Source organism: Gymnoscopelus microlampas (assembly GCF_963454915.1).
Source record: "Gymnoscopelus microlampas genome assembly, chromosome: 7".
NCBI classification, from domain to species: Eukaryota; Metazoa; Chordata; class Actinopteri; order Myctophiformes; family Myctophidae; genus Gymnoscopelus; species Gymnoscopelus microlampas.
In genome coordinates this window covers 35,482,389-35,507,431 of record NC_139944.1, presented here as the reverse complement: position 1 = coordinate 35,507,431, position 25,043 = coordinate 35,482,389, and the positions used below count along the sequence as shown (strand labels likewise).

Genomic DNA, 25,043 nt, shown 5'->3' with positions numbered 1-25,043 from the left:
ATTGTACATTCTCAGGCTACAGTCACACCTGCACAATGGTTGCAGGCTGATAAATGCAGGCTGTGCGCGGCCGTCTGTTTTGTGCAGCTAGCTCAGCCTAAAACTGGACAGAAAGAATTCTGTCTTGACGTTGCCAGGCCGGTCCGCCTTCAACTCATCCGATTGGACAGAGGAGGAAAAGCAGCAACGGTCTCGAGCATTTATCTGCTTCAGATAGACTTTTTCTCCGCAACACACGGAAAGCTGCGCAATGCCAACAAAATGCTCCGTTCCTATTGAAAACCATTGCAAAAAGACGGCCACATATAGGCAGACACAAAGTTAGGTGTGACCGTAGCTTCAGTGTTACAAACTGATAAATGAAGGCTGAGGATTTTACTGTGTATGTTTTCATAATCAATTACCTGTTACTTTCCTTATACTTTAAGTTTCATAATGAGCAAATCAGTAAATATAAAGAATGTTAAACTTGATAAGTCATTGTTGTCGCTCTCTTTCTTCTATGAGGGACAAATAGAAGGTTGCTGAGGAAACAGAGAGGTCACAAGTGTCTCTAGTTTTTGTTTACGTCTTGCAAGATGATTCATATATTTGTAACATAATGACAGTCACTCTATCCCCATCTGGTTTTTTAACATTGTTTGCCAAAAACTCCCCATGCTAGACATTCTATATTTGTGTCTACATTCTATATAGTGTATAATTCAAAACCCTAAAGTACTTTGGTTCAAATACAATATATTTGGTTATGTTATTCGATGAGGGTTTATTTTGTATCATGTATCTTCCATGATCTAAAAGTAAATGTATGATAAGAGCTTGAAAAAAGCTTGTCGCAGATACCTTTTAATAGCAATGGATGAGGAAGAAGAGTGCAATATTATCCTGTGATGTATATTTCATCATATTATGTTACAGGTGTTAAAGGGATATTTCACTTTCAAATAAAATAAACATTAAAAAATGTATAAAACGGCCCCTCACGCATTAGAAGGACATTCCAATGCGTGAGGGGCCCGTGATTTTCCATTACTTTTTCCATTAACTTTTTATATATATTATTTATGTTTATTTTATTTGAAAGTGAAATATCCCTTTAATGAAAGATTCGTGGATGTTTCTCAATAGACGTCTAAAAGAGCATTTCAAATTAAACTTGAATTTGATGTTTCAGTTGATTTGTTTCAAGAATTTATATCTATTCTACAATAGAAATTGTTTTTTTTTTAAATGATTTTGTTAATCCAAATATTTAGTTATGGCCAAAGTAATAATAATATCATATTGAGTTTCCTACTAATTTTGTAGTGCAAATGTTTTGCAAACACCATACCTTTCTATGAAAAGTAGAAAAGAAAGTGCACTTTTAATTATGATTTATTATAAATCATTATTATAAATTGTATTATATACAAATTAAATGTTTTATTTTTATTTTAGACTCAATTTCTTAGTTTATCTGAACATACCATAGAATGACTGGGTACTAATGGTTTCTCTCTTTTCTGATTTAGGCCATGAATTTGGTAAGTGAATTTGACTTGTGACTTATGCTTTCACGCTCCCATTTGCTTGACAGTGCAAGTGCATTGTCCCCTGCTATTGCCCTCTGCTGGCATGGCATTCCACCCCACTGTCCTATCCCATAATAAAACAATGCTGAAGAATTACCCACACAATGAACTAGGATGCTATAGTGCATCTTACCTGATATAGTATAAATTCTGCTGACATAAAGCTTGCTTTCGCAGGGTGTTAATCTCTGACTGGGGTCTTGCTTTCTGAGGCAGCTTTTTGTTTACTGTGCAGGCATCTCTGAATTACCTACTGTATACCTTAATAATGTTTGATGAGGTGTTTGTGGCCTGAGAGACAAGATAAAGGTACAACAAAACGTTTAATTGGCACCTGTTTGCCCTCCAAAAGTATTCCCTTTCAGTTATCCGCTAAAAGAATGGGTTCTCTCCTGTTTGAATTTGACTCGTGACTGCCATCCTCTTATTTTATTAGCAGTGCAATTGCATCATCACTGAGGGAGCCCATTTTCTTTCAAGTTTAGCGTATTCTGTGAAAGCAAATTACCCTGGTATGTTTGTGCATCATGAAGTATGTGTGGTGCACCACATCAGATGTTCACCATTATTTTTAATTTGACTTGTTTCTGGGTTTGCTTTTTGTGATTTTGACATGCTAGTCTTTGGATTGTGTTCTTGATGTAACAAGATGAATGTACAATAGAACTCACTGTTCTGTCTACGATCGAAATCAATGCACCTTGTTCTCCTATTCTTTTGTTATGATTATACTGATATCCTTGACCTTTAATTTGTCTCAAGACCCACACACAATAATTGTGTGGTAGTGCTGCTGCTTAATGTGTCTGTGCTTCACACTATTCAACTGTGCTATTTCAAGTTGTTTGTCTGCTTTGAAATTCAATTTAGAGAGCATGATCACCACAACAATATTACCACATAATTGCTTGATAATTATCCAGATTTTTGATAATTATCGTTATTGACTATACCAGGGATCTGTAACTTATGGTAGAATAGATCATTCTTATGAAATCTGTTGCACATTTATTTTAATTAAATATTGTCATTTATTATGAAAACACATCACTGAATATGATTGTAGCAGGCTAACTTTAAGCTGATCACTGCTTTGATTGTAATGGGTTGAAAAAAGACCCATCGTTTTGTGAAAGACCATGAATGTGCTGACATCAGTCCAAAATTGCACCCAGGCGTTTGTAATAAGTCAGTGTTATGGTGGTAATATGCTAGGTTATGGTGACATCTTGTGGTGGAGTGTCTCCCTCACCTCTCTGTCCCCTTCCAACAGGACCAGGCCTCTAAAGACAAGGCCCTGCAGAACATGGCTGCACTGTCTTCTGCACAGATTGTCTCGCCGAGCCTGATCAAGAGCCAACTCCCACCGCTGCCTCCGAGCCCCTACCCTCCACCAGCCAGGGTGAATCCTTTTTTACAATATGTCTGACACACTGGTCCTGTCTGTACACAAACGCACCAGCATTTGCAATATTTCCACAGGCTTTATTTAACCCATTAAGACCTGGGAGACAATTCTACATATGTCTTCTAAATCCTAACAGTTTTCTGAAACACTTGTTGCTATAATATCAGCGGTGTGCAAACCTTTTCAAGTAAAGGGCCCCCAAACTGATATGTATTTGGCCACGGACCCCCACCTGAAAATATTTTGTTCCAGGGACCCCCAGAAGCATTTTTTGAGTAAGATTTGAGTAAAACATTTTTGCTTTAAAAAATATATATATTCAATGATTTGCACACATTTTCAAGATTTTTCGAAAATAGCATATCTACAAGCTTGTATATCTGCTATTTTTGAAATAGCAAAAGTATGAAATAATAGTTTAAGTGGTTACACAGATGCATTCCTGGTTTTAATGGGTTAAGGACATAGCCATTGCAGTACATTGCGGATAGGGCCAATAACAAAGATTCAGCCAGTTTCAGAATACTGACATACTTGACACTCTTGCTTTCCAGTTCTGGCCTGGCCCAATCCCAGGACAGCCTGGACCTTCTCAGGAGTGAGTAGTCCACCCTCCCTATTATAAAGCCATTTACGGTCTGTGGCTGGTGATACAATGTGTGTGTGAGAGTGAGTGAGTGAGTTGACTGACAAATGGTATTCGAGGGGTGTGTGTGGGGGGAACGAGAGTGACTACATGTTTTAACGGATCACATTTTTTGCACATCAGGCTGGTTCTAGAGCTCAACTCGGGAAGGACTTCTGGGCTTGGCCGCACCAGCTATGCGTAAGTTCTCCTCGAGCCCTCAAGCTGTTAGCACAAGGCAGCACTAACTCTGCTTCACACTGACTGTACCGTATGTTTCCTGCACTAACGTGGACTACTGCTTCAGTTGTGATTGAGGGCAATACTGCAATAGATATATCCTCCCTGACCTTTTTGATTGATTGATTTATGAATCTCATAATTCCTCCCTGACATTTGGGAAAGGTATTGAATGTAGAGTTACATTACACGTCCCAAGTGCATAAGTAACGGCACAAACAGCATTTGCCGTCAATGTGGCTCATATTGCAGGCATAAGTACAATAACTGGACCTGCTGAAGCTACTTTGCATCATGTTGCCGTTTTACATTATAAAAATCAATGAAGCAGAGGCGGACTTATGCCTGGCTGGTTCAGCAACACAGGCTCCCACTTAGAGATTAACAAATGTGAATCAAAGATTAGATAGGCAGATGGCAAAACAATACACAAACGTGGCACACTCTGATCAGGCTTTGCACTGTTGTTGAATCGTCATTGTAGCCTTTTCTGTTTCTGTAATAATGTACCTCAGTAAAGAGTAGGATAGGTTTCATCACTGCCCCACTGACTAACTCATTCTTTTGCAGTATCAAACCGTTTGCACAGTCCCCATACCCAAACCTACCTGGTCCATTACCCCCACCCTTATCAAGTGAGTATCAACATCACTGGACATCACTGAAAACTACTGGGGGGAAGAAGAAAAGTAATGAATAATGACAAGTTTTTCTTTCAGACTGACTGACTGTGTGTGTGTGTGTGTGTGTGTGTGTGTGTGTGTGTGTGTGTGTGTGTGTGTGTGTGTGTGTGTGTGTGTGTGCGTGTGCGTGTGCGCGCTTTAACCAGATTATGAGCCCTTGGCGCCCCCTCCACCCCCGGCCGCTACAGCAGTGCCTGTGTGGCAGGATCGGACAATTGCTTCTTCTAAGCTGCGAATGTTGGAGTACTCTGCCTTTATGGAGGTCCAAAGAGACCCAGATAACGTAAGTTAAACAACCAAAAATATATCATTGTATAAGGTGTGATTCAATTCAATCTTTATTTCAGACCCAGGGAGATCCATATCACAATTATACAACACAACACAATAAAAAAGAAAAACATAAAATAAAATAAAATGCAAACAGCCCACATTGTTCAGTTTCTGACATACAAACATGTGCGCCAATGGTTCCACAGTCTAGATGAGATCCTGACAGAACTGCGTGTAGGGTCTGTTATGACAGTGATGATGTCATTTACTGACTCAGATGCCCTACACATAAACCTGTACATAAGCTTACGTGAGTTAAAGAATAACATGACAACCCGGTTTGAAGCTTGGAATAATCTGTCTGCTAGTGAGTGATAATTGTACAGATAAGAGGAGGTAGGTGGGTGCAAGGCCCTTCATCTGCTGTTATCTAATAGTGATGTATTTTGCCATCAGACTGACCTGGTTACTTTACATTGTATTTCTATTATGTTTTCCTAGAAAAATGTTCAAGCAGCAAATCTCAAAGTATCCCACAGAACTGCTGCTGTCTGATTAGGGCTGGAAAATACACTTTTAGACACTTTTACATTTAACATTTCTTAGCCATAGGGAACAGCCAGGATGAGGAAATGAGTGACAGACATATTTATACTTTCTTCTCCTCCATTTCCCATTCCTCTTTTTTCCCCTCATTGCAGTACAGCAAACATCTGTTTGTCCACATTGGGCAGACGAACCCCTCCTACAGCGACCCACTCCTGGAGGCTGTGGACATTCGGCAGATCTATGATAAGTTCCCTGAGAAGAAGGGTGGGCTCAAAGAGCTATATGAGAAAGGTCCTCAGAACGCCTTCTTCTTAGTCAAATTCTGGGTGAGTATTCCTAAAATACAGATACGTCGACTATCAGAGATCTACCGATACATCTGGTCTAAATTCCTTGTAGGGGCTAGAACTGGATGGAAACTATTCTGAAATTTGAAAACAAACAGCATTGCAGAACCAATCCAAAGACTTTGAGGCAGTCCTTCAAATTGGAACGGTATCAAGATTGGTTTTCAAAGCTGTGGTCACTGGGCATAGGTTTGTTAGCAGAGATTTTGCCTGCTACAACCCCAGCACTGAATTTAGATTTCCCCAGATGATCGGTACACAGTAAAATCCCCAATGTTGATCTATCCATTTATAACTCTGAGAGAGCCGGGAGGGTCCATTTGGTTCCATTTGTACTCTCTCAGAGTTAAATTAACACTGCAGATCTTTGTGTGTAGGAGGAGATGTCTGATTGTCTGCCCACGTGAGACTATACCGCTTCCCTATAGCTCCACCTGCTTAGATCATCTTTTATGTTCCATTGGTGGATTACATTAGTCCTGACCTAAGTCTGGGCGCATATATGCAGTGACTGACGAGCCATAAAACCAGATCTAGTCTTCCAAAACCAATCCTATTGCCGTGTTAATAACCATCAATAAACCTATTATGTAATTACGTGAGATGTCCTGTCTGAAATGTGATCAAGTGTTTATCCTCCACAGGCTGACCTGAATAGCAGCGGGATGCAGGATGGCCCTGGTTCTTTTTATGGCGTCAGCAGCCAATACAGCAGTGCTGAGAACATGACTATCACTGTTTCAACCAAAGTCTGCTCATTTGGCAAGCAGGTAGTCGAGAAAGTAGAGGTAAGACTATTGATTGATCGCTTTGTGTATTCTCTTCTCAGTGCGAGTTGTTATAACCCAAAGCACCTTACCGACAGGCCTTTTGACACTCTTTTACACGTTTCAGACCGAATATGCTCGGATGGAAGGAGGAAAGTGTGTGTACAGGATCCACCGGTCTCCCATGTGCGAGTACATGATCAACTTCATCCACAAGCTCAAGCACTTGCCTGAAAAGTACATGATGAATAGTGTTCTTGAAAACTTCACTATTCTCCAGGTAAGTGGTTTAGGCTATATCAGTGTCAACCAGTGGTCCGGGGGCCACCAGTGGTCCTTGAGGGGGTTCCAGGTGGTCCCCAGCTAAATGATGGAGAGTTGGTAACCAAACGGACCCTTATAGATCTTCAACTTTCAAGAGTTAAATTATTGTTAAAGATCTGCATTGCTTAATTAAAGAATTGTTATTTTGATCAACGTTTGCCTATTATCTCTCCTATTGGTACCACATCACTACAGCATGGAATTGTGGACAAAATCTGATCAAACGATGACACAATATTTTAAGTCTTGGGTTGAGAGTCTAAATCTCATCAAATGGTGGTCCATGGCTCAAATGCCGAATAAATAATGGACCTTGATATGACAAGGGTTGAAAACCACTGGGCTATAACAATAATAGAACTTGTTTGATTGCAATGTCACAACTTTGACAAAATTGTTTGTGTTTATCCTCCAGGTGGTGACAAACCGTGACACCCAGGAGACCTTGCTATGTATAGCTTTTGTGTTTGAGGTTTCCACCAGTGAACATGGAGCCCAGTATCATGTCTACAGACTTGTTAAAGACTAAGCCCTTCAGGGACATTTGGGAAAAGCCTGACAAAGCGTGACACAATCTCTCTTCAGACTGCTCAACTATCCAGGAAAGAACATTGAAACAATGTTAGACCACACTAACATGGACACATTTTAAACATGGATACATTTTAAATCTTCTACATCAGAACAAAAAAGAAAGGATGAACCGACAAGGAAAGAAAATTGAAGAATTCATGATTTCGCAAACAGCCAACTTGCCATGCATATGTACTTTAGATGAAGCGGGCCAGTTTTGCAAAGGACAATAGATGCATTTTGAGATGTGTTCAGTGAGGGAATGAGAAGGTGTCCAGGGGTGTGAAGATATTATACCATGCTCTCATATCGCTATGAGCGATAAGATTAAATTATGATTCATGCTTTGGCAACAAAATGAATCGGTCTACAGAAATAACATCAACTGAAAAGATTGTTGACTTGTCGCAGAAGCAGAAAATCAGGCTTAACCACTTACAACCTAGCATCCCTATTTTGGGCATGTTGTTATATGTGAATATTTTCAAACATAGCAAAAATAGCTAATCTACAAGCCCTCACCGCATCTCTTTGCAGTGTGATGCATTGTGAGCTTGTAGATCGTCTGTTTTTGCTATTTTCGAAATAGGCCTTTAGTGGTTACGTGCATAATAGAATGGGAGGGTACAGACACAAGGACCATGGAAGAGGAGACCCAGAGACAAGTGGAGTTGTTACAGTTTGGTACGTCAGGATAGCAAGTGCCTTTTTTTCTCCAAAGATTTAGCATTGCCTGCCACTTTGGATTGTCTTATTACTACCTCTTGTTTTTAGATGACAGAAAGAAGTTGGACATATATTTGTTTTGTCAATGAATTGGAACCGGAATATGACTATGCATTTTTCTCTCAGATTTAGATGTTTGAGGTGTATTTTTTATTCTTTTTCTGGGCACACAGCGGATGAGATAATTGCTTGTGTTTCATGTAGCCTAATGTTGTACAAAAAAGGCCTCAAGTTTTACATTGCAAGCATACAGAAAGAAGATTGATTGTGTTACCATATCATGCAGTCTCTGCTCCATCATGTGTTTTTACATATTGATTATCAGGTCTTACAATAATTTATCTATAACTGATTTATGACACTTGGGATGCCTGTTGCCAAGCCTAACGTATAGCCAGCCAGGGCTGTCCTATTCTTACAGTACACCCTGTTGTATTTTCTCTGTTAGAAGACGTGTGCATTGGTGCACTTAAAAGATCAAGAAGAGGTGAGGCAAGAACAGTTCTTACTTTCTGCCTTGAGTTATGTAGCCTAGTTGAAATAAATTGTTTCTGTACTGTGAGTTGGTGGACGCTACAGGAATATGTGTTACATAGGAGTATTCTGGGGACTTATGTTTATATTTGTGATTAATGTTAACACAGCACAGAGACCATATCTGCTCGGTTAAGATGTTGAAAGCTGATCAGTGTTTTTATTTTATTTTTTAAGTTCAAGTGTAGGTTAGGAAGTCAAATAATTTGACTTCATTAATCTGTGTTCTATAGTAACTCTACACTCAATCAGCTTACTTAATATTCAAATTTGTATACTGCCTTAAAAGACAATATGAGGCCCATGAAATTATTTTGAACTTGGGCAAAAATGACAAAACAATTAGCCTTGAAAGAGCTATCTGTGCTCTGTGCTGCGGAGTGTGACCATTGATTGTTATTTATAGGGTTTAAAAAAACAAATGGCGGGAGGGTTGGGTGGGTTATTGGTGATTTATTATTGATTCGCCATTGCAATGGAGATGTTGAAAGTATTGCCGGACTTTATACTAAAGACAAGATAACAGTCATCCCATGGATCTCACGAGACTAGAGAATGGTATCTGCTCTGTTATTCACTGGACAAAGTTTTGTCACAAAACTTCATACATCAGACATTGTACGGTGATTAATTGCACCGAGCTTTGAATGTCAAATTTCAGAAGCTAGATACAATAACACTCCTCTATCAGTTTTAACATTTTGCCTTTTTCTACAGACTTTTTTTTTTTTTTACCATTATCATTATTAATGTGCTTTGTTTGGATTCTGTTCCTTTTTTGGACTTTCAGTGTATGCCATATGCTTCACTGAAAATGTGTGATTGCGTTGATATTGATTATGAGATATCTAATGTATCATTATTCAGAATGGTGTGGGCAATTTTTTTTTTTTGTTAAAAGGTGGTTTACTATTGCCTTGGTTACTGTTGTGCATTGCAATTTTATATTTTCTGTTATCTTCAAAATAGGGATTGTAATATGTAATCAAACAAATGTATCTAACAATAAAAGACGCATTGTGCCTTTGGGGCCATTCCCCACCCCCCAGAAAATATATTAAACGTGTTTCTAAATTTGTTTTGTCCTTTGTTATTTACTTTCACATATTATTATAAAAAAACATGATTACACATTGTCTTACGTTGTTGTCCATTTATCACCTTTTGCCAACTTAGTAGTATTCAGACCAGCTTGCCGCCGCACAGATTATCCTGAATAGTGATCCCTTGGGAGAGCCTTTGTTTAGTTATGGGCTTCCCAGCATACTGCTTGGCCCATGAGACAGTAGCTGGTCCAAGTCTTAAGTGCCATTCACACTGAGCACTATAACTATAAAGATAACTATAACTATATCGTTCACCAATGTACTTTTTTTTATAGTCTGTGTGAACTCTGCTATCCACTTGAGTTAGAACGTTTTTTAAAACTGTATTTTTATAGTTATAGTTATAGTTATTGTGCTCAGTGTGAATGGCCCTTTAGACCTTTCAATATACATACATCAGTGCTCTGACAGGGCAAAGATAATGCAATTCATGGTGCTCCTGTGACGCAAAGAGGAGGGTGAAACGCTTCCAATTCGACAGGAATGCACTTCATAAGAGGGTTCTCTACGAAAGCCGGGTTAGGCTTCATGACCCCCCCGAATGTTATTGTCAGCGAAACGAGTGCACTCACTCCAGGTGTACCAAGAGCGCATGCACATAACTGACGTGTGGAGACAATGACATTGTGGAGCAGACCCACAGTGCTCAAGTTCATCCTCGGCCCATAGAGCCAGGTGCTCCAGATGGGGATGATGTGTCTCGCCTGAGACAGCAGGTCCCTGTGTAACAGGAAGGGCCATGGCTGACCGTAAAGAAGGGCTGCCAGTCCCTGGTCCCTCACTCTTGTGAGTGTGGGGACGAGTAGAGTCAATGGAGGGAAGGCGTACAGCAGAACCCTGGGCCGAGTAAGAGTGCAAAAGTATTGGCATCAAAATTAAGTACTCATTATGCAGAAAAGTCACATTTTAAGTTTTCAAAATGTATAACAATCTTTTGAAAATAGCATATCTACAACCTCACAACGCATTGCGATGCGTTGTGAGGTTGCAGATCGGCTATTTTCAAAGAGCCTATGTATATATAGGGCTGAAGTTGTTAATGCATGTCTTGTAACAATATTCAAAATCTTGAAAGTAACTAGTAACTAAAGTTTTCAAATAATTATAGTGGAGTAAAAGTATAATATTTGCCTCTGAGATATAGTGGAGTAGAAGTAAAAGTATTGGAAATATTGGAAGTACTCCAGTAAAGTAAAAAAAACTCAACATTGTACTTAAGTACAGTACTTGAGTACACTTAACTGAGTTACTTAAAATAAAAAGTGCTCATGGGCTTGAAAAGGTTGGTTGATCTAAAAGAACAACATATCCCAGCATCCCACGCGACTGGGGGGCGTCACACGTGGTCTTCTGGTGAGGAAGAATGAAGTCGGAAAACCGCAGCAGGGCTTGAAATTAAACACTACTGGACTGAGCAATGGGGTGCCTGTCTGCTCTGTGTCTGCTATGCTAAAGGAGCTGCTGCTATGCATTTCCTTGTCGTTACTTAGTTGAACCCGCTATAACTGCTAGCAGCGTCTTGGATTCACAGGAAAGATACAAACCTTCACCGTTACAGTCCGTTACCATTCCCGATTAGACGAGCAAGCAGCTAACCACAGTTCTGCAAGGTAAGTTAAATGAATAATAACTTGGGCAACAAGCTGACTTATAAGTTATAACTGTTTAATTACAGTAGGTGCCAGTTCGTTCAATTAAAGCTACTGGCTATAAATACTGTTATAAAAGACGCTGTACCTTCTGATTTGAAAACGCAATTGTCTTTAGTGTTTCTTACATTTATAATTAATCATCATCAGCAATGGAGGTGGTGAAGTGACAGTTAGTCCTCGATCGACTTAACTGTCGATGTGGATTATTATTATGTCCACATCGCATCGCTGTACCGTGAGATGCATCCACTTTTTCGGTTTATGTTGAGAGGAACTGACAACATTAATGTCACTTCATGTGTGACATGCACTCGCTGCCAAATTCATGTCAGTGACTGACATCATGTGTGTGTTTAAATGAGAGTGGTATGAAATCTATCTGCCCTGCAGCAGCCTCATAATGATTTTAGCACCTTTCGTCATCGATAACATTGCAGTGGTTATTTTGTCTGGTCCATATAACGCTATGGACCAGAGCTATTTGTGCTTCCATTTGGCTATCAGCTCTTCTCTCACACACACTAAGCTGGTGATGTTTCAGTAATCATGTAGCACAGCATGCACTACATTAATACCAGATTAATACATGACATAACATAAAGGATACAGACATGTGGATATGAATTATGGGCATGACCATTCAGCGTTAAAAGGGAATCCCCCCCCCCCCCCCCCCCCCAACAATTGTCACGCTGTTTACCCAGTGACTTAGGTCACTGCATGGGTAAACAGTGTGGCAATTGACCCACATTAACCTATTGAAATGACCACTTCCCTCTCACGTTAGCCTTTCATTATTTTTTCTAAATTTCCTCATTCCTCTTGGCTTGAAGTCAGTGTGTAATGGCAGGCAGTCTCATCAGAATAGAGTGGGTGTGATGATGCCCCCCCTGCATTGTCTCCTCTGATTGCAGGTCAGTAATAACCCCTTGTCCACTGCAGGGTCAATAGGAGCTCAGGGTGATTAGGGCTGATCTGATCAAATATATTACTATTGTGGTGCTATTATGGGGAATGGGGATGACAATTGAGGCTTTCACAAAATATTTACTTTGTGAGATTTTTTTATAAATATTCAGTCAGTAATGACTGTCTAACTAAAAGTGGGTAAACGCAAATAATAGAACAGTGTGGTCAGTTCAGATAATTATACCACTTACTGCACGTAGGCTATGCCATAATCATATCATATTTGCATGATATCCAAGATGATATCTAGTCTCATTTCACAACATTGATATAATACAATATCAATATTATTGCCCAGCACTAAATATTATATACTGTATTTATGATCAAGTATTAACCTTTGAAGATAAGTCATAGCCCTGCTGGAATAACTGTTAAACCACCAATTTCTACAGTGATGTAGGTAGATTTGTGAACGTCTTACATGTTTAATACTCACACCAATACTGGAACAACATGAATTGTTGGACACAACTATTAATATCAATGTTCACCATATTTACCTTGTTACTTTTCTCTTTCTAAAAGTATGAAAAAATTTGCAAAGTAATGACTATTATCCAGTGTATTATTATTGGTGCTTCCCCTTTTATGCTCCAATGCACTCAGCCTCATCATCAGCCTCTTGTTTGTGGTGAGCTTGTATAGATAGGCCTGTTCCCTCTGCTTACTGCTTGACTTGCACTTTTTGGTGCTGAGTGGAAGAATTTCACAGGGATGTTTACTGGTTTTTGTCTCCTTCTAAAGCATGTCTTTGTCTAACCTGTCATGTCAATGACCATGTTATATGAGATCTGACATGAAGATACTTTCTTTTTTTTTTTTACATCACATGTGTCTGATATCCCGAATGGCAGTTAATTAGGCATCTGTCATTTCTGCATTAATCCCTTTTATGTCCCTTCCTCTCCTCATCAGATTGCGTCCAGGTTAGTGTAGAACTCATGTCCTTGGTCAAACCTTCGTGATTTTGACACCTGGCTTTGCAGAGCTATTTAGCTATATACCGTATAAACACATCCTGCCACTTCACCACAAACGTTACTTCCGCTGCCATGATCAGGTGATAGATTCACAAGACAAAATTACATATGTACACAGCAAAATCTGGAGTTTACTATGTAGCCTCTCTCTCTGTCTCTGTCTCTGTCTCTGTCTCTGTCTCTGTCTCTGTCTCTGTCTCTGTCCCTGTCTCTGTCTCAGACCCCCTGAGAGTTACAGTCCAGTGCCCGGAACCTGCAGCACACGGGACCAGCCTAAGCCCTTCTGCTACTATTATCACCACCAACATTACTGATCTAGTCCAACACCACTATGGCTAGCAGAGACACTGTCAGGCTCCGGGTTTTCTCACTCAACTGCTGGTGGGCACCTTTGTTTCGTAACGTTTCTTTCTTTCTTTCATCCCATAATGTTATTTGACAGTAATGTAATGCTGCCCTGTCTTCTGTTTTACAGGGGAATCCGTTACCTCAGCAAACACTGTCCACAGCGCTATGTCATGATTGGCGATCTGTTGTCCAGGGAACAGCATGATATTGTGTTACTGCAGGAGGTCGGTGGAAAATGTGCATGTGTTACTCGCTGTATCACTCGCTCAGTCATTTGCGTCATACTTTCACTCCCTCACAGCAGGGAGGTTTTCTAAGTATGTGTTGAAGTATTTCTGTTCTGGTGTTGTAAATTAAAATATGGCTTAAATTAAGTCATAGACCCTTAGAGATTATTGTGATTATACGCCAATGAATGTTTCCGTGTGTGACCTACTGTATAAAGGTCTGATGCAAAAAAAAACATTTTGGGCAGTCTTTAACCCATGCAAAAAAGATGCAGGAATTGAACTGGGTTCGGTTATGAAAAAATACCCACCGTCGCTCGGCGGATGTCAATTTCAGAGTAGGTGTAAGAGGTCATAGAGAGGAAGAGAATAAAAAACAGTTTTTGTGTGTGAAAAAAATCTGACTGTGCTGTGTGTAAGGGCCATAATAATGACAAATTGTTGTTGTCTTTTTCAGGTATGGAGCGAGAAAGACTTTATCTCTCTGAAAAAGAAGCTTGCAAGCAGCCATAGCCACTCTCATTACTTCAAAAGGTATTTAGACTGTTTTAACTGTTTTAGCCAGTGCATTTAGAGCTTTATTCAGTCCCTTTGATGAAAGTTTGCAAAGAGGTCATTATACAAATCATGTCACTTTGTGAAATCTAATACATGGTCTCTGTGTCAAAGCCTTTTAACTGCTTGTCAATGACCTTGTCTTGGAAACATATCTCATATTGAAGTCAAGCCTCAAAAGAGGTGGATTAGCTTCTACTACACAAAGGATTTTCTCTATATTTTGCTACTTAATGCTGTCTTGACCTCCATGCTAAGGCACAAGACTGGGATTAATCAAAGGGCCTGCTTTTTTAATCCCTTTAAAAGTTATAAAAAAGAAAAGACAAAAGAAACTTCAGGAAAAACGTTATTAAATCCAGTTGATAACACCAAGTCCTTACATATTTTAGGCAGCTCACACATACAGTATATTTAATATTTGTCATAATTCTATAGGTTTTCTTTATGTAGGCCTATTGTATGTTTCAGTAGATAATTATTGTATAGCTTGGATATACCGTAGCATTACACTGAGAACTGAGTGTATAACTCCATTCATTTCTTGAGAGAGATGATTATTTTGTTACTTAAACCTCATATCCACACATTGTTTTCCTCTTGCCCACAAGTGGAGTTATCGGGAGTGGTCTAGCGATATTCTCCAGACATAGGATCCATGATGCCTTTCTTTACCGTTACTCACTTAACGGCTACCCATACATGGTAAGAAGAAAATTGATCTCAGATAATAGCTAAAAAAAACAAAGTAAATATATAAATAAAACAAAGAATAAAATAAACCTTTATTATGGGAATATTCAGATTCAGATTCACTTTATTGTCACTTAGATGCACTGTTTAGGTACATACATGTGAAAAACGTACACTCTGAAGCTTCAGTACAATAAAAACATGATCATAAAAACATGATAAAGCGACCTAAACACGCATTAAACACATGGCAAGAATATCAGTCAAAGAAAGTGCATAGTGCAAAGTACAGAGAGTTATTGCAGTCTTTTCACTGTTATTTAACAGTCTGATGGCCCGTGGGGAAAAAACTGTTCCACAGCCTGCTAGTGTGCGCTGAGAGGATCTTGTATCTCTTCACCTTTTTGGAGGGGAGAAAAGTATTTTTGTGGGGGTGGGTGGGGTCTTTAATGATCCTCAGGGATTTTTTTTGAGGCAGCTCTGGGTGTAGAGGTCCTCCAGACTAGGTAGCTCACACCCAGTGATGTTCTTGCGACCAGTAACGTTTTTTTTATACTGCGACACATGGCGATATGCAATATGGCACTGTTGCTGGTGCAAGTTATCCCAAAGTTTCTGTTTTTCCCCATTCCACAGGCCCATCATGGAGACTGGTTTGGAGGTAAAGCTGTTGGAATGGCCATCTTAAGCATAGGCAGTCTGAAGGCACATGTCTATGTCACTCATGTAAGCTTGTCTATGCCCAAACCTCTAAACCCATAGCGATTATCTTCCACACACATGTATGCCTGTCACAATTATTACCTAATCACCTGATCGCAATCATCTGAGCTAATTTCAATTATTTTGCATAATTCTTAGAATTGTTTACATTCTGTATAAAACAGCTGGATGAAAGGCCCTATTTCCATGTCGTTGCCGACGCTCTTTTAACCACTTTCAACTTTTGCACACCTTATCAGCTCAGGGACTGGTGCGTTGGTAGAGCAGATGTTTAGATAAAATAGAATAACCTGCACACCATCTTCACTTGCTCAATAGAGGAAACTTTTATTATTCAGTCATTGACGAAACGTGAAATGCCTGAAGAACGTCCGTGACTGAAACGTTGCCTTAAAAGGTTGTCTTTATTGATCAAGGTGAAGACAGTGTATTGTATCGCTATTTGGGGCAATAAGTTAAACAATAAAGTCATGATGGTGACAGCCCTACACACATGCAGTGTATACAGTAGGTACTGATGATGGTGTGGGTATTCTTGTGTGTGTTGTCTTTAGTTGCATGCAGAGTACTGTAGAGAGAAGGACTCCTATCTACCTCACAGAGTGGTCCAGGCCTGGGAGCTGCAGCAGTTCATCCGGTAGGGGGGTCTTTAAAGCAATGGTTCTCAAACCTTTTAATATCTATTTTGCTGCAGACCCCTATCTGAAAGGTTTTTGTGCCAGGGAACCCCATACAAGATTTGTGTAATAATGTTGCTGGGGATCCCCCGGAAGGAACCCCATTTTAGAACCACTGCTTTAAAGGACCAGACCATCTAAACACGTCATTGTCTACTCACTGCTTCGTCCTTATAACATACATACACATTTAGCTGTTAATTGCCTCAGTTTTAGATAACATAGCTGTGTATATTTGTTTACATGTTGTCCAAAGTTATTAAAACGCTGTTGAACTTACTTAAATAATTAAGTCAATGTTAGCTTAACAAAACTGCATGGCTAATTTGTCACAAGCATTTACATTTGTAATCAAGTCATAGTCAACTAAATATGCCATACCACCACTATGGTCCTTTTTTAAGCACGTGAACCTTTGTGACCCTATTCTGGGTGAACATTTGGTAAAAAAATAGCTGAGATGTTAATTTTGCTTTTCCTGGTTTATTAGCCATACCTCTGGTGGAGCAGACATGGTGATTCTTGGTGGGGATCTCAACATGCACCCTCAGGACCTGGGCAACAGACTACTAAGGACCTACACAAGTCTACGGGACTCCTACGTAGAGACTGCTAAGTTTGATGTAAAGAGACACAATAATCAATGTAATGATTTACAGTGTACATCTGTGCCATGCCATGACAGTATTTCACCAACAGGTGGCATCTAAAATACTTATTTGGATTTTTGTTGCAGGGATGTGAGGATGGGTTGACTCTAATAGCAGATAACCCTTTCATTAGCAAGAAAGAGATTGTCCCATTTGAGAAGGGACTCCGAATAGATTACATCTTGTTCAAGGTATGAGGAGTGATTTGTATATTTGTCCTTGATGTACCATTGTAATGCCATGAACTGCTCCTCTGCTATGAGACAATAATGTAAAGCAGTGTAAATGCCTCAATGTGGAAGCACTGCTAAATAGGATTCTCCTACATTTTGGGATTACCAGGGGACATCCAAGGTGGACATTCGGTGTGAGTCCTTGTCTACTACCAAAGGCTCTGTCCCTGACCATCCATTCCCATACTCTGATCATGAGGCGTTGACTGCTGAGCTGAGACTGGAGCCAGTCAGCCAGACCCAGGCTGGAGATGGCGAGAGAGCAAGGGAACCTGACTGCACTGCAGGTACTTTTCTATGGCTATCTGTGTTTTAACATTTAGTGAAGGCTCTAGGGGAGCCCCTGGTGGCTCTGCCAGGTTAATGTGCCGACCATAGAGTCACAGGTTGAGTTTGATTCCTCCTTCAGGACCTGGTATGGACCCTTCGCTAAGCCCCACCCACCCCACTCTGTGACTGGTGGTGCGAGTTAGTCACACCCAGGCCTGGCTTCTCACCCATTGACTTGCATGTTAAATGACGGCTTTTCCCCTTAAAAATAATCGATCATTTCAGCAGCAATAGCTTCAAAATCTATTCTAAATCTAGTCAACAAGGCCTGCAGTAGGCTATGCACTGGAAAAATGTGCATGACATTGTTTCAATAAACTAAAAACACAGGAAATGTTAGAGGGAGTAATAGCCACGACGGTCGTCTGTCTCGACCGTCATGAATGAACTTCAACCTGGTGTTTGCACTTTCTCCATTTACGGCCCGTACATCTACTGAAACGTTCATATGTCAAATATAAAGTGCTTATCCCATGGCCACGGATGTTACATTTATGTACGGGCTCTCAAAAGTACCCGTATCATCCGTATTGTTCAATAAAAAGTATTTTAATCTGATCGGTGGCCATTTTCTCCATATGCTTTCATCTAAGCGACCCTATCGGTTGGTAGGTGTATTGCACTCTGATACATTATAACTCTGTGAGAAAATGGCCACCGATCGGATTAAAATGCGTTTTATTGAACAATACAGAATATACGGGTACTTTTGAGAGTCCCGTGCATAATTCTAACATCCGTGGCCATAGAGTAAGCGATTTATATTTGAAATCTGAACGTTTATATAGATGTACGGACCGTAAATGGAGAAAGTGCAAACACCGGGTTGAAGTTGATCCATAACTGTAACAGGAGTTTTCATGTACCGCAAGTAAAGACTACAGTAGCAGTTAATAAATAGACAAACAAATTAATGAATATACTTTAACGTGTGAAATCCGAAACAGGCAGCGCTGTGATTCTGAATGTTGTTACTATTACGGTGATTAGTATTATTGACACCACCTGGGCGAGTGAGTCCTGTAACTTTCCCGACGTTAATATGAAGCATCGACTGAGTTGGTGGAAATGTACACATTTACCCAAAGAGTAATCTCTCAAGAACAGATTCAGAGCTTCGCAATCTGAAAAACGCTGGGGGCGCTGTTTTTCCTTTTTATTTGACGATGGGTTCCCAGATTGCCCAAAGAGTAACACAAAAACGCTAGAAACGAGTCAAACGACCCAAGGATTACATTTCCCATGAACGTGGCAGCTGTAGGGACAGTGATTTCAGACCCGGAAGTGTAGTTTTTAAGGCAGAATGAATTACATTTTCTCCGGCATCAAATATGAATGAATATCATAAACGATGCAGAGCCACCCCCTGACAGAAATGCCGGGGTGGTGTGTTTATGTTTGGAACACAGTTTTTATATGACGTGAAGATTCCCCTATGGGGATATCAACACAAAAAATAAACCCACAACCCAGGGGGACAGCGCCCTCTAGCGGCAGTGACATCAGACTTCGGTGCTCTATTTGAATTTAATCTCTCTACTCCTAACAAAAGGGCTAGATGGCATGTTCAGTAGGTGAGTAGCTATAACCAAGCCTATTCTGAGGTGATTCCTATTGCCTCCAATGCAATATTCCATTGTTTTTCCTCCAGCTAACGCTGTGACGTATCAATTACGTTGATGCAAAAGGGGTCGATAAACCCCCCCTAAGACCATTTATTCTTTGGTTTATTTGCTATTAATTATTTATATAATGTAATTCACTATAGATGAGGAGTTTTCACATTATTAAGTTTGATATGGGACAGGAAAATAGTGCTGATACATGGAAAAACTGCAGCACCAACAAAAACAAAGGTTTACTTTAGTGTTTAGCAACATTAAAGTGTGAATATTCTTCTTTTACAAATCCATACTGCACAAAGCCTACCGTTATCATTTCTTCCTCTTTGAAAAGTGTTCATTCCAAACATCAGCAGTGTTGTGTTATTGTTGTTCAAACTGGCACTTGAAGTTCCACTTACAACCGTTATTGCAAGACCTCAAACGGATATTGTCATGCTGCATAAGCATATAGATTTCTTCATAGCCTGAGTTTATAAAATAGGAAATAGACAGAAAGCAACGTTGGTCAAGTGTGTATTTTCGCAAAAGGAACCACAAAAACAAAGGCCTTCGTTTATCAAATGAAGGTGCAACGAAAAGTGGGCATACGGTGATTTCAATGCAATGCTCTGCATTTATCAATCTGTCAATTTGACGTGATCATATCCAACGACCAAATCTCACGTCAAATGTTTGTCAGCATGGACTTGCGGCGCAACATACTCGATATGGAGATTTGACTGGCATATTTTGTAAAGACCTACATCGACTATGTATCATATTCACCGAACATGAATGAATATGGGAATAGGGTTAACAGATGACATAATTACAAGCAAGTATAATACAATGGAGCTCCATTTTGCATATGCTCATATACGTCATCAACACGTCAGGGGTTTCTGGCGACATCAGGGATACCCATATCCCTGATCTTTAGTTGATCGGTTGTATGGTAGTGTGTACTCAACATGGGTACAATGGGTATTGCATGCATTCCCAACTTGCATCATTCCCAACCTGCATTGTGCTCAAGCATGGGTACCGCACTGGGTACTCAAGAATACTTATGGACCCGACCATTCCCAACCACGCTGTGATTGGTGAGACACGACCGTTTCATTAATAACACGTGAACCATGAGAGATTATTTCTGCAGTCGGATCCCATCTGTGCTGGTTCCTATGTTAGATTAAGTGTTGCTATTCTGTGCTTGGTGTGAAACGGCCCCCCCCTCTCTCTCTCTTTCCCCTCATGACATTAGGGAAGTTGGCTGAGTTGGTTGATATTGTGACAGAGGCCCGCACGGAAGTCAAGGTAGGCTTGCACTGTGCCGAGAGAATGCGCTACACGGCGGCCCGCACTGGAGTGATGGGACTAGCCCTCCTTCTCCTTGAGCTGGCCATTGCAGCCGTGCCCTGGTTGGCCCTTGGAGCAGAGCAACCTTTCCCCCGTGCCTCCTTCTACCTGCTGGGGGCGCTGTGCTTTGCCATCCTGCTGACCACTTTTCTGCTGTACCTCTTCTATACTATGGAGGTGAAGTCTCTGCAAGGGGCCGAGGACCAGATGAGGCTTGCTGTGGGCAGCCTGCAGGAGAAACTGCGGGGATTTCCACTGGCACGGCCCCTCGACCCCCAGCAGCATAGGGCACTGGACACAGGACTGGATCCTGGGACTTTTGACCCAGAGGAATAGGTTGTGGTAGCCCATTGTAAAACTGGGCAACGTGGGCTGACGTGAAGGTTTGACAAACCTTTGAACTGACGTTTTGTCTTGAAGAAGTGCTTTTGATTGTGTTTTTCTGCATGAGAAATTTCAATTTTGTTCAACATGCAGTGTGATGGGTTTAAGTCAAACCAAGGGGACATTTCTGAAGGTGGTGCAGGACACATAAGATGCTTTTATACTTAATGTTTTACTTTTGTTAGACCTACAGTAGTTTGTACCTCTATGCACTTGCTCTTATGTGCTTTCTATTATGTGATAAACCAGTTCCATCTTCTGACATGCAGCAAAACGTTTAGAAATACATTATGTCAAATGTATTATTATTATTATTTTATTGTTTACCTAGTTTGTTTTGCCCTTTTAATGATAGGGAAGTTTAAAGCTTCTTGGGTCCAGTTTGCATTCCACCAATTAGAGTGGCGGGGACCACTTATTTCTTTCAAGTATTCCGTTTCTTAGCTTTCTTTTATCGTCTATATATAAATAGATAATAAACCTTTATTGATCCCTGTGTGTCATAGCAGCACCGTAGTAGGTATGAAACACAGGACAGATGCAGGAATGGAGAGATTAAACTAAGATTCCAAATAAAGAATACTTTTAAAAAGTAGTAAGATAAAGATGAAAGTAAAAATAAGAACACTATATAAATAGAACACGTAAAAGTCTAACCGAGCCATCTGCACATGGACAGACCTGGTTCGCATAATGTACTATGAACTATTAAATATAGGCATAAGTATAATGTACAATCTATCACCAGTAATATGGACATACATCTGTCATGAATGGATATGTACAGTATGTGTACAGACTATCAACAGTGGTCGGAGAAGTAAGCTAGCAACTTAAGGCGGCACTATGTAACTTTTTTAATGAATACATTTTAATTTTGTCCAATCTGTATGGTAGAGTATGTTGATACAACATAACTTACACAATTGGTGGTGTATTTTGCCTCCCTGCTCTTCTATTGAGACATTTAGATCGTGTCAAAGGTCATGTCTCACCTAGACACAGGATCTGACACAAGATTCAATTAATTCCCTGAGCAATTAGGAAGACTCCATTAGCTCAATGGTAAAAATGTCAGCACTTTCGTAGGAAACCGGGTTCAAATCCGGGGTAGAAGAGGAAAGTTACATAGTGCAGCTTTAAAGCATGTTGTTGCAAATGACGGAGAGATGCACAACTCAACCTCAAATCCTACCGTATTTTAATTACATGTATACTTTCTTATCGATTAGTGTTCATCACAGTAGGCCTTCCCACCTCGGCTTGCATGTAATGGTGCTGCTTATCGTCGCATAGGAGAGCAATAATCTAGTAACTTACAGATGCATGTTGGGAGTGATGGCAAGATCTGCACATGTAACCTTCAATTCCAGACTGTATTTGTGAATTTGCTTGTATAAGAATTTATTCCCCACACCTTTGGGGTAGTCTTGTCTCTATACATTTCTACATACCTGAAATGTGTCCTCTGCATTTACCCATCCTAACTATTAGGAGCAGTGGGTGCTATTAATACAGCGTCCGGGGAGCAGTTAGGGTTTAGTTAAGTCTATTGCTCAAGGACACTTATTACTTATGACTGTGCAGGCCAGTGGTGAAGCCAGGACCTTCTCAGCCTCTCTACCATTTCAGCCATGGCCCTGTATACTTTCTACTCATGTTTTCTTATTTACTTTAAACGTTTAAAACAGCCCTTTCATCCCAGCCTCAGGGAACAATGTAGAAATGCTGTGGACAGCAGTGACACTGGTCTTTAGTTGCAGTACCGCTGTTGAACTAATCACTGAATAGCACTTGAAGGCAAAGCCAGTGAATATGTCCTTTTTTTTAATGAAATGTAGGAAATGGATCAACCCTCTGTGTCTTATTTCAAATCTCAGGCTGAACTACTTTGGCCATATTCAGCTCCATCGGCATTTTATCATTATTATCTTATTTGAATGGCAGTGCAGCAGTTTCTTTTTGTACTGTATGTCAGGGAGACAATCTGCACTCTTGTGCACCACAGCCCAAAGCATAGTAATGGCAATGCACTAGAAACTCTTGATCAATCAAGTACAGTGACTCCTCATCCATTTACAGTAGATTAATCTAGTTTTCAAGTCCATGACTCCATACACTGTATCTTGTATTAAAGATTATGTAATTTAAAAAATCTCAAGTCATGTGAGACACATTTTTTGACTAACAAAATATTAGATTTATTTTATTAATATATGTGCTGTAAATCAAAAGTTTGTAATGGGTTGCCACTGTTTGTTATAGATGACTTGTTCAAATGTGACTGTAAAACAGTGTGCGATTCTTCATTACTTAATTATTATTTTTTATTATTCCTCACTCAACTTAAAAGTTTTTAAATGAGTCTTATTATTAATCATGCTAGAATAAGTCTGTTTAATAATACCTCTTTTGTTATTTTCATTCCTGTTGGAAAATAGTTGGAGATGATCGTGAAGGAGATTAAATGCAATAATAAAGAATGTATACTCACTATACTGTGTGTTTGCTTTTTTGACTGGTCTGCTATTACATTCAAATCCATGTCTCTTGATATGAACATAAATCCAATGAACGCACACACGCGCACGCACACACACACACACACACACACACACACGCACACACGCACACACGCACACACGCACGCACGCACGCACGCACGCGTTTACTTAATGGACTTTTGGGGGAGTTTACATTGACTTAAGAGTCAATAATGTAAATTGACTCTTATGTCAATTAAGGAGAATATAATTCTCCTGAACGCTAACCCTAACCATATTAAATGCAGTAAAAATATTTTTTTAGTACATCATTCTGTCCCCAAATAAGGCACAGAAACACTGGTCTAGGCATTTTCCATCATAACAAAATAAATCAAAATTGTGGTGATATGTTTTCACCATTAGAGGGCAGTGTTTCACTGGACCTGAGGGCTGTTGGGACCAAGAATGGAAGCAAAAGTATGTCAAGTGGTGTGAATATTGTTGCAGTGGTGTGAGACTTATACCTCCCTCATACAATTGCAATCAAATAGGCATTTGAAGATGCATTGAGGAGGGGAAAGAAACTCTTGGTATCATTTGATGTTCTTTGAATGGCAGTGCAGCAGTTTCTCTTTGTACTGTATGTCAGGGAGACAATCTGCACTCTTGTGCACCACAGCCCAAAGCATAGTTATGGCAATGCACTAGAAACTCTTTATCAATCAAGTACAGTGCCTCCTCATCCATTTACAGTAGATTAATCTAGTTTTCAAGCCACACTCTCTCTCTCTCTCTCTCTCTCTCTCTCTCTCTCTCTCTCTCTCTCTCTCTCTCTCTCTCTCTCTCTCTCTCTCTCTCTCTCTCTCTCTCTCTCTCTCTCTCTCTCTCTCTCTCTCTCTCTCTCTCTCTCTCTCTCTCTCTCTCTCTCTCTCTCTCTCTCTCTCCTCTCTCTCTCTCTCTCTGTTTACTTGGTGGTCTTTTGGGGAATTTACATTGACTTAAGAGTCAATAATGTAAATTGACTCTTATGTCAATTAAGGAGAATATCATCCCTAACCATATGAAATGAATATGAATATTGTTGCAGTGGTTTGAGACGTATACTTTATTCATACAATTGCAATCAAACAGGCACTTGAAGACGCATTGAGGAGGGGAAGAAACTCTTGGTATCATTTTAAAATAGCCCTTTTGTTATGCTGGCCTGTTCAATTTGTGATGTTGGTCAGTAGCCAATTAATTCTTCACCTATGACTCACTTCTCAGCAGGATGACACGAGAAGGACTTACATAACATGCTGAAGTTGATTTTATAAACATCTTAAGTGATATGTACTGACACATTATTGGGTGCATACAGCTAAATATGTTTTGATAAGTTAGTACTGGTAGTTGGTACCATCTGAAAAAAGACCCCTTTTAAATAGAGCCAGTCTGTTGT

The 25,043-nt window shown here is 40.0% G+C and overlaps 2 protein-coding genes across 6 annotated transcripts in view; both read left to right on the top strand.

Annotated features, from left to right (window-relative positions):
• tead3b (TEA domain family member 3 b) overlaps positions 1-9,701 on the top strand; it is a 39,760-nt gene extending 30,059 nt beyond the window's left edge. For 4 of the 5 annotated variants that reach the window (XM_084063135.1, XM_084063133.1, XM_084063132.1 and 1 more), the window contains exons 6-15: positions 1,515-1,526; positions 2,848-2,976; positions 3,537-3,580; positions 3,752-3,808; positions 4,418-4,482; positions 4,677-4,813; positions 5,505-5,678; positions 6,344-6,487; positions 6,594-6,746; positions 7,206-9,701. In XM_084063135.1, the coding sequence (XP_083919261.1) occupies positions 1,515-1,526; positions 2,848-2,976; positions 3,537-3,580; positions 3,752-3,808; positions 4,418-4,482; positions 4,677-4,813; positions 5,505-5,678; positions 6,344-6,487; positions 6,594-6,746; positions 7,206-7,319 (1,029 nt within the window). In that variant the 3' untranslated portion in view covers positions 7,320-9,701. The remainder of the gene's footprint in view (positions 1-1,514; positions 1,527-2,847; positions 2,977-3,536; positions 3,581-3,751; positions 3,809-4,417; positions 4,483-4,676; positions 4,814-5,504; positions 5,679-6,343; positions 6,488-6,593; positions 6,747-7,205) is intronic. The other variant, XM_084063136.1, reaches the window with a different exon arrangement.
• A 1,412-nt stretch (positions 9,702-11,113) lies between these two features.
• smpd2b (sphingomyelin phosphodiesterase 2b) lies at positions 11,114-23,612 on the top strand. The gene is made up of 11 exons (XM_084062879.1): positions 11,114-11,339; positions 13,554-13,714; positions 13,809-13,905; positions 14,366-14,442; positions 15,075-15,168; positions 15,793-15,882; positions 16,434-16,516; positions 17,047-17,179; positions 17,293-17,397; positions 17,549-17,726; positions 20,638-23,612. Exons 2-11 carry the CDS (start codon positions 13,665-13,667, stop codon positions 21,066-21,068), a joined length of 1,338 nt encoding a protein of 445 aa, XP_083919005.1. The 5' UTR covers positions 11,114-11,339; positions 13,554-13,664; the 3' UTR covers positions 21,069-23,612.
• The last annotated feature ends 1,431 nt before the right edge of the window (positions 23,613-25,043 follow it).